Source organism: Anguilla anguilla, chromosome 13 (genome assembly GCF_013347855.1).
Source record: "Anguilla anguilla isolate fAngAng1 chromosome 13, fAngAng1.pri, whole genome shotgun sequence".
NCBI classification, from domain to species: domain Eukaryota; kingdom Metazoa; phylum Chordata; class Actinopteri; order Anguilliformes; family Anguillidae; genus Anguilla; species Anguilla anguilla.
The window spans coordinates 22,890,483-22,900,549 of NC_049213.1; the positions used below are offsets into that span (position 1 = coordinate 22,890,483).

General features: G+C 40.4%; 1 protein-coding gene across 1 annotated transcript in view; it reads right to left on the minus strand.

Moving 5' to 3' along the window:
- stab1 (stabilin 1) overlaps positions 1-10,031 on the minus strand; it is a 31,792-nt gene extending 21,761 nt beyond the window's left edge. Inside the window, exons 1-22 of the mRNA XM_035388878.1 lie at positions 9,710-10,031; positions 9,291-9,427; positions 8,494-8,609; positions 8,319-8,404; positions 7,854-7,923; positions 7,390-7,485; positions 6,737-6,847; positions 6,398-6,588; positions 5,467-5,597; positions 5,085-5,212; positions 4,601-4,677; positions 4,337-4,459; positions 4,033-4,161; positions 3,877-3,948; positions 3,486-3,599; positions 2,939-2,992; positions 2,353-2,433; positions 1,806-1,964; positions 1,512-1,574; positions 1,052-1,147; positions 841-927; positions 79-190 (exon numbers count right to left, since the gene is read on the minus strand). Coding sequence (XP_035244769.1) covers positions 79-190; positions 841-927; positions 1,052-1,147; positions 1,512-1,574; positions 1,806-1,964; positions 2,353-2,433; positions 2,939-2,992; positions 3,486-3,599; positions 3,877-3,948; positions 4,033-4,161; positions 4,337-4,459; positions 4,601-4,677; positions 5,085-5,212; positions 5,467-5,597; positions 6,398-6,588; positions 6,737-6,847; positions 7,390-7,485; positions 7,854-7,923; positions 8,319-8,404; positions 8,494-8,609; positions 9,291-9,427; positions 9,710-9,760 — 2,284 coding nt within the window. The 5' untranslated portion in view covers positions 9,761-10,031. The remainder of the gene's footprint in view (positions 1-78; positions 191-840; positions 928-1,051; positions 1,148-1,511; positions 1,575-1,805; positions 1,965-2,352; positions 2,434-2,938; positions 2,993-3,485; positions 3,600-3,876; positions 3,949-4,032; positions 4,162-4,336; positions 4,460-4,600; positions 4,678-5,084; positions 5,213-5,466; positions 5,598-6,397; positions 6,589-6,736; positions 6,848-7,389; positions 7,486-7,853; positions 7,924-8,318; positions 8,405-8,493; positions 8,610-9,290; positions 9,428-9,709) is intronic.
- Positions 10,032-10,067: the final 36 nt, after the last annotated feature.

Genomic DNA, 10,067 nt, shown 5'->3' on the forward strand with positions numbered 1-10,067 from the left:
TGGAAATCAGATTTGATTGAAAAAATATGACCTCTGGCTTTGGCTCATCTTGTGTGTTTGAATGTGAATCTCACCCACCCTCATCACAGTTCTCCCCATACTTGGTTGCACCAGAGCAGATGTGACAGGCCACGCCCTCGAACCCAGGGTTGCATCTGCATGTGCCATTTCCATAAATGCCATCGAAGCACTGTGATACAGGAGAGCTGTTACACTTTGCTCACAATCCATAGAATTGCTTTTTAAGTGATTAAGCACAACACTGAACACAACACAGAACAGGACATCACATACAGCTCAGCATAACTATAACTATTACTCTTTAGATGGTGGCCAAAATTGGGAAGATTAGTGATATCATTTTGAAAACATATTATGAAGAAGACAAAATTGCAGTCACACGAAGAATTATTTTGTTCTGAACACTGGAGAAAGTCATATGTTTTAAAATGCTCAGCAATCAGCAGGCATATCACTACTGCCTAAAGGGTGAAAGAATTTCAAATAAACTATTTGACCTTGAGGGCTGGTACTTAGCAAGTTAAAATGGCCACATCAAACATTCCTGCTCTAGAAGATGGAAATGGAACTCTCTGGAACAAACTATCTGAAGTGGTCAGAGCAGCAAAATCAGTGTCCTTATAAAACCATTTTAACAACATTTTACATGTGCATAAGCTTTGGCCCCTGATTTTATTGTAGGTGCTTGGGCTTCTGTTACAGTTTTTTCAGCGTTTGTTTTTTTACTGATTACATGCATTATCATTATTATTATCATTGTTATCTATTATTATAATTATCATTATAATTATTATTATAATTATTATTATTATTACTCACAGTCCCTTTTTCGTAACAGGGGTGCTGGAATCCGCCTATGCAGGGCTTACAGTCTGGTCCATAAAAGCCTTTGCAGCATTCAGCTCTCTGAAATGGGCAAATAGAGATGTGACTGAGGGTAGGGGGCTGGGGGCCAGTCGGGCCACAGACCGCGGTGGTGCAGTGGGGACTACTGAGCTGCGTAGGGGGGTGCGGCCGGAAGCATGCTCACCGTTCGAGTGACGTTACAGTACTTGGCACAGCCCTTGCTGCTCAGGACTGAGCTCAGTGGTGAAGACTGATACTCACAGTCCTTTAAATGAGCGTCCTGTGGAGAAAAATAAACTGTCACTCTGTTTCATCTGTCACTTCGACAGCAAACAACACTCACTGTCAGCCTTAGTGTTCTTAAATATTAAAATCCATATAAACGGTATAGTGGTATTATAATGTAATATGTAATTCAGTGCAATGAGACAATAAACTCTCCAACGACAACTTGTTTGGATTGTGCCAAAAATTTAACTGGCTCAATAATTCCTCTCTCTTTACCCAAGTTAATGAGATGAAAATCTAAAATCATGAGATGACAAATAGATGTGATTTATTATTGTTGTTGTTGTTGTTGTTAGTAATATTAATAATAATAATAATAATAATATGTCATCCTGTACATGTATGCCTGATTTTACCAGTTCTTTACTTCCAGGTGGGCAATCAGTCTGATACAGGTAGCTGCACCTCACACAGGGACCCTGCAGATAAGACATTCAAATGTTTCATTTCATGCAGTAATGCCTTGCAGTTGGAAACTTGTACAAAAACTATTCAGAAGTTCCCCTTCCTGGCCTGGACACAGCATTTTGGTATTACATTTGTACAATATGCACTTTCTGTAACCAAATGTAACAGTATTAAATTACAGTTAATCCTTTTCTAGTTCTTTATGTTGCTGTTGAGTACTGAGCGAGAACAGCTTTACCTACCACAATAATCGTGCTCATATTGACATCACACCTGTGAGGCAGGATGGGAAGGATGGAAGGTGGAACTAGAACACCATCAATTGTATGAATAACCCCATTGGATGTAAAGATGTCTGTCGATTCTAAAAGTATTCCTTTCTCTCCTAGCAATACTTTCCCCTGTTTGAAAAAAAATACATAGAGAAATAAAAAAGATCATATATGACCAAGAGGGCAAAGCATTTTTTGGGAAGCCTTCCTGAATTATAATTTAACAGCTAAAATCCCAAAAATGTTTGAATGGTGGTTAACATTGTTAAACCCAAGGAGATTGGAGGATGAGCAATGAAATTGATAAGTGTGTCTGTCAGTCAGGTAATGTAATGAATAGAACTGTATGTTCAGAAATACAAGGGAAGACATTTGAAAGTAAACTAGCAGTATGCAGTCCCACCATCATGTAATTATTAATGAATTATCTTTGCTAAAAGAACAAATGAGTATGCACAGCCGTAAAAGAGGAAGGCAATTAATACAGCAAGATAAAATGAAATTTTACATAACTCACATCACTGGTGACATTAACTCCTACAACCTGATTGGCCATTGTTTGAATCTCAGACATGCTAGCGATCTGATCCACTGTAATCTGCAGAGATTAGGTTGACATCAGATGATGCTGCACACCTAGACATACAACTGCTGAAAAAGGTATCAATCCATAATAGAAACGGTGATTATATCACAAACAACTTGCAAGATCCTGTTATTCCAGTTTGGCTATTTCCAGCTAACATGGCATGAAGACCATAGAAATCATTAATCATGCCATATAAGGTATGGTGCAATCGGTCTAAGGCAGGGGTGTCCAGAAAAGGGCCAGTTTGGATGCAGACTTTTGTTTTAGCCCAGCACTATGACACCTGATTCACCTGGTTAACTACTGATTCAACTGGTTAACAATCAAAAGCCTTGACAAGTTGAATCAGGTGTGTTAGTTCTGGGCTGTAACAAAAGCCTGCATCCATACCCACTCTTTTGAATAAGACTGGAGACACCGCTGGTCTAAGGTTTTACAGCCAAAGCATTTTACTCCAGATCTGCTTTCTCACAAAATAAAAAGGCCAGAGAGTTTCTGAGCATGACACCCTTACCGCTGCGGATGAGAAAATGTGGTGCCTCAGCAGCTCCTGAAGCTTGTGTCTGGCCTTAGGAAAAATGAAACAGTGGCATCTTAAAAGTTTGATACTTTCATACATGTCACAGGTGTCTGAATTAGGCTTTGGTCAAATAATGGCTTGAAATATTCACCATTTAGACAGCAGTAACATTTTAAAGGATACTGCTGATGTTTTAAAAAATATATGCATCATCTAAATAATTAATCTGATAAGAGATGATGTTTCTCAACATCTTTTGTGGTTGGGTGAACGACTGTGTTTAATGTCCGATTCCAACTCACATTATGGCCTACATGCTTCTTAATTGAGGTTTACACCTTCATGCCACTTGCAATCCACAATTTTTATTGAACGATTCCACAAGCAGAAGGGATTGCAGCACAGATTATCATCTCCATCATTGAACAGCTTCGTAAGATTCTGTACTTCTCCCTTTTTACTCTATTATGAAGCACTTGAGGCGCTCGTTTCCTTGTATAAAAGGAGCTCTATGAATAAGACTGAGGATGAGCACACTCACGTCTGTCAGCATGTACATTAGACTGCCGTCCCGGAACCGGTCTATGGCATTGTTGGTCGGGAGGAACACTGTGAGAGGACCAGGACCCCTGAAAGGCATGGGCGCCCCACAGTTCTGTGGAGACAAACAGGAACCGGGCATTTTGCTGAAACCACTGACCTGTCTCTACCAATAGTATTCAAAGTATACAATATTTACTACATCATATACACAGCAGATTTACTAAAAAAAACGACGGACATCGTGAAGGTTCTAGAATGAAAAAATACTAAACAGGTTTTTATTTTTTATTTTTTTATTTTTTTTAAATATTGAACTGTGGCTTTCATCTTGTTTAAATCATGCCACAGTCCAACTATTTTACAATTATTTCTCAGAGAAGGACACTTACATCCACCAGTGACAAAAATCTGTTGTATTTTGGATCCTTTGCAATGAATTCTCCAATGGTCATATTGACATGCTGAAAATCAAATAAAGGCAGAAGTTAGTTGCTGCAGATGAAATTGGTTGTTTAATATCTGAGCCAATATTTCAAAAGCATTACCTGCTCATTGCCAGAATTGGCAATATTTGTGATTGGCAGGTCAATAATGTGGATAATCCCATTGGCTGCAGCAATATCACTCTGGATAATTGAATACAATGTGTCTGGATCTTTCATGAAGATGAATTTCTACCCCAGCCAAAAAACAACAACAAAAACAACAAAAAAAATCATAGAGTTAGACAAGTCAAGCTATATTTCTCAGTCTGTTAAAATGATGCATGAGCTGAATTTTCACATTCTGCACAATAAAGAAATAACAATGAATTAGGTCTACTTCTGTAATGATTGTCCAGTAGTGTACCTTATTGCCTTTAAATCTAACTGCCTCACCACCCAACGTCCAAAAGTCATTGTTTTGCAAATCTTTGTAAAGACGCTGTCCCAGGATGAGGTGATGCTTGCACAGAAATCGCTCAGAGATACCCTTAAGGTACAAAAAATAAAAAGAGAGGATTTCAATGAACAAATAAATAAGACTCATGATTCAAATAAACAGCCACAAGGAGATCTAGGCTGGTGAAAAATTTCTGTTGGGGTAGTAAGGTGACACAAAGTTTCTACTTACTGACAGTGGCAACTTGAGAAGTGGGAGGAGGACTGTGAAAGGGCCATGCTTGCTCATAGTAAGCTCACAGCCCTTTTCTAGAGTGGAGCAGACCAGTTATTAAAATCCGTAATGAGGAACTCATGGAGGTTTAAAAAAACAATATCTCTGATGCATAGCGTTTTCATTGGTGAGTTAAATACTTTCAGATACAGAAATGGCAGAGCACCAATCTAGCACTGGCATTCACATTATTTCCCACTGAAATACAAAATGTAGAGCCGCATTCTATTAGATGACTATCTAACAAATGTTCAGTTGGTAAAAAAGTAGGCTATCATATTGAAATGAGTTAGCCTTTTACTCCATAGTGTCTGCCCATACAGATGCACAAAGGAAGAATATTTTCTACGGAATATCATGGAAATACAAAATTTCAGCTCAGTGCTGTATTGCTGCTGTCAAAATGAAGAGCACAATCCCCAGTCAGGTGAAAACACTTTACCGAATAGTGTGACAGATCCAGTCAGCTTTCCTTTATGATCTCCATCTCTGTTCAGCTCCAAGACTCGCTCCATGATGTTGCCATAACAACGTCGGCCATCGCCAACCTGCTGTGCATCACAGCTACACCTGAAACACAGGGACCCACACACACAAACATTTACAGCTGCACACAAACACAGAAGACCTGCCAAACCTGGTAATGAGTTCACACAAATATTTTATGAATATGCTTTTGCAAATACATAATTAAATAACAAAAAAGCATGTTCTACAGCTCTTAGCTGTAGCTCAAAATAAAGCTGGCATCTCCTTGGTTGGAGAAATTTATGAAAGTCAGAACTGAAAAGGATTGCCCCCCTCCTTCCACATGCTTCACATACCTGGGTAGCCCATCCGTGTCTGTCTGGCAGTTAGCAGTCCTGTCACACGTGCTGTCGGTGCAGGCAGATTTTAGACGGCAGCCCGTGGGGGGAGAAGGGCCCTCCATCCCCTCCCTGCACTCGCAACGAGACTGAGGAGCGCACACACAAGACAGGAGACACACAAACCCAGTCAACTTCACCTTAAAAACCTTTTTTAATAAAACATTTTATTTTCATTCATATCTTTCTCATTTATTTATCCTTTTTTTTATCCAGGCGAGTCCCATTGAGATTGAAATCTGTTCTCTGATCATAGATGGACTATGCCACTCCATTGCAAAGTGCAACTGACGATTCAATCGGTAAGGGGGTCAGTGTTTCATCGATATCCAGCAATCCCCGTAGATCCAGGGTCTGCTTGCCAGTGCTGCAGGTGAAGTGACTTCCTCACTAAAACTTAGATCAGTGAGAATTTGGCCTATGGGCTGCAGTGTGAAAAGAAGCAGGCTGGTGAGCAGGCTAGTCTACGGTCTCCTGAATCAGGCATAGGGATTGCAGCATGAAAGTGTAAATAGCTATTTGGACCTTCCAAACTAGGGAGGGAATTGGGTATGCCAGATTTATATAAAAATTGTTTATTCAAAGCCTAAAATGCAACACAATGCAGTACAATAATAATGAAAGAATAAGAACCAAAAAAACGAAACAGTCATATTTACCCTACATGTCAACAGCACATTGTCTCTCTATCTATTACTTCATAGTTCTTGTAAAGACATACAACATGGAACAAACTCAAATTTTGTGAAGAAAAGATAGTTCTCCAGAAGAGTAAGTCACTCTTTCTTCATTATTACAAAATGTTCAGAGCTATGAGCAGAATTTATGGCAACTCGACTCCACACACACTTTAGTGTTTGACTTTGGTGCTCTCGGGGAAATGGTTCACCTTGCCTGGGCCCGTGTACACGCAGATAGTAGAGTTTGTGGGGCAGCCCCCATTGTCAGTGGAACAGGGATTCACAGGGATGCAAACTCTGCCATCTCCTTCATAGCCTTCTTTGCACTTGCACTGAAACTTCCTCGCTCCCAAATATGCACATTCAGCATTTGGATCACAGGTATTTTTTGAGCAAACACCTGAAAAGAAAATAACTCCAAATAAATAATAAAACATTTCAAATAAAATTAAAAAAACTGTCCAATCCTTATGTCTAAAAAGGTTGTATTAAAATACACGTTGGGCAACCTCATATGCAGCATGTTGAGTGCAAGCTGTTATTGATACCTGTGCAAATGCGTCCCACTTTCTTAAACCCTGGAAAACACACACAGGTTGCCTGGTCTCCTTCCCCTTTGCAGTAAGAGTAGGCGGTGCAGTTTGAGCAGGAGGCTGTCACTGAGTGATACGAAAATTGTGCTGAGTCAACAAAGAGATCACGGAACACTTCAACACACCCTGCACAATTCACTCAGGAATTTCTTTGTAAAACAATGTTTTTTAAACACATGCTTTATTGGTAAGTGTTTACAAAACTACTTTTTTGTATAAAATAAGCTCATGGCGGAGCTGCTCACTGTTCTGAAGTATCGAACCTAGACTGTGTTGGTGCCGACTGAGGCCAGAGTCCTACATCTCACGAGTTGAGCTTTAGGAAGCACATTATTGCAATCACTATTATATATTATAGAATATATATTATATTTTTATATATTATAGAACCACCGACTATACTCAAACTAGTACTGTCATGGCTAAATGACCCGCTCGCAGAGCTAACATCTTCACTAGCTGAGTTGCCTGGGGAAGCACAACATTGCTTCAGTTTCATTGCTAAGTTCATGAATTCCAAATTGACAATGCAGTCCATATTACCAGCTAGATATGGCACAGGTGCAGCATGCATCAAACACGGAGTAGTGAGACAGGCAAGCACGTACCTTGGTCACACTTGGGTCCTGAGTAAGGAGACTGACAGAGACATTCGCCAGTACCGCTGGGACTGTTGTTACACTCCCCATGAACACAGGTGCACTCTAAAGCCAGACAACAGGAATACTCATTTACATCTAACACCACTCAAACAGGGATGTCCACACCGACAGGGCAGTGCACCATACTGAGAAGACTCATTTACATCTGACACCACTCAAACAGGGATGTCCACACAGACAGGGCAGTGCACCATACTGAGAATATTCATTTATATCTGACACCACTCAAACAGGGATGTTCACACAGACAGGGCAGTGCACCATACTGAGAATACTCATTTGGCTTACACACTGCTTTCATTTTTAACAAAAGGATTAAAAGCAATTATCAAATTGTTATTACCAAGATATCATTAAAATACAATAGAAACTTTTTTAGATATCTGCAAGTCAAACAGAGGATCATTTACTTGATTTGCAGTCTTCACCATAAGCGTTCTTACTCTTACACTCATGGCACGCAAACCCAGTGAATCCCTCCTGAACAAAGCAAAAGGACAAAGAACACAGTTATTTCACAATGAGGTGTTATCCTTTTTTAACCTATGGTTGAGCTTAAAATTTGCGAAACATCTCTATCATAGCCTTTGGGTAGTTGCAGATACCTATGTCTGCTTTACATGCTTATCTGTGATTTACATTCAGAAGTGTAGTTTAGAATGTTCTATAAATAACCCAGATAAAGAGTGCCTGCCATAAAAATAAATAACTGAATGAGAAAATACGAAAATAGGAAAAGAAAATAAGCGAATGAACCAATTAAATATCAAACACTTCTTACTACTTAAATATCAACTCATTTTTGGCCACCATGTGACTAGCTTTCAGTAGTGCTTCTAAAAGCATATTGTGCTCTGTGAAACAGGTCCACTTACATCACAGACACAGGTTCCATTCCCTGTATTTCCATGCTGGCAGGTACCGTGCCAGTCACATGGTCTACCATCCCAGCTGGGGCAGGCTGGGAAGAAAACATGCATAAACACGACACCTGCTGAATCTACGAGTGGAGCTGTCACTGCAGGGAAGGAAGATGAGAGGGCTACTCACGCAAACACAATGGACCCCAGAAGTTAGGGCAACACCTGTGATCCGTCACCTGCTTTTCACAGACGTGCCTGCAGCCAGGGAGGGAGACCAGCCGCCCGGCGATATCCACAGTGTAACTGGAACACACACAGAGCTTGGGGCAGTTGGTAAGGCTGGCAGAGGGTATCCAGATCTGGCCTTGTAACTAGTCCTTTAGAGTAGTATGTTCATGGAAAACTGCAATCGGCACTTTTTTGTGAGGCATTTAAGTACAGCCATCCAGTCATCTTTGCACACACAGAATGAATTAGAAAACAGCAAAGTATACAAATGTGAAGAGAACTGGGACATCTTCTGCGTTGGCTGGAGAGCTAGGCTTGTAACTGAGAAGTTGTGGGTTCAGTTCCCAGCTGGGACACGGCCATTTTACCCTTGAGTCTGAACTGCCACATAAAAATATCCAGCTGTATAAATGGATTGTGTGTTTAAAAAATCTAATCTATGTAGGTCACTCGGGATAAGAACATCTACAAAATTTAAATGAAAAAAAAAGTTCCTTTCTTCACAAATGAGATAATGAAATGGTACTTTTCTAATAAAATGGAATGCTCATGGCTGGGCCTTGATTAATTCATATAAATTTGGCCACCCCGGTGGCATTTGGGCCATCCTGCATTAGGATACTGAACAGTAACATGCTCAGTATTAATTTAACGCCAGTAGAGTTCATGAGGGTTCAAGTACACCCTGTCAGAATCAACACTGAACCATGTGCTTGTAAATGGATAGCTGGGTAGGCGGCTGGGTTGGCACAGTACCTGCATTCAGCGTTCCCCATGCCCGCGGTGGCCCTCCTGAAGCCCTTGGGACACAATGAAGCAGGAGAAGCGGCACAGCTGGTGCACAGAGTGGTGAGGCTGACTGTGCGTGGAGCATCACAGCGGTTCACTAGGGTCTGCAATGAAGGGTTCAGCTCAGATCAGGGGTCTGCTAACTGTGAGACAATTCCTACATGAAAATAGACCATGTAAAATATGCAAATAATGTTCTCTAGTATTCATTAATGTTTCCATATAATGCGTATTTCAAACTAAATTTAGTCATCGATTAAAGCTGTGAAATTATTGTGTGATTACAGAAAATGCATGCAATTATTTATAAAATTTAAAAAACAAAGTTTTGTGATGAAAGTAAAATAGTTTCTAAAAAGCACTACCTCAATAAAAAGGTTGCTCACCTCTTGCTGTGTACAAGACACCATGAGCCCCAGAATGAGAAAGAAACGCATGTCTGTATCCTGTGGGTGCAGTGCCTGCTTTTCCCAGTGTAGGCAATAGATAAGAAGTTTTGCTCCACCTTCGAGAGAAGCTCTAATCTCGTGCTCTCAGAGACATGACAAGCAGGCAAAAGCTGGAAAAAAATCTCTTCTGCACATTCGCACACTAACAAAAGATTTCAGATGGGATGGTCTAATGCCCAAACATATTCAAGTCCAATTTCGGGAATGCAGAAGGTGAAAAGAGCTTGGTGCAGAGCAGAGAGGTGTGTGAGAAAAATATCTGTTCCTGACAGGAAAACCAGCGGATATCCCCCTT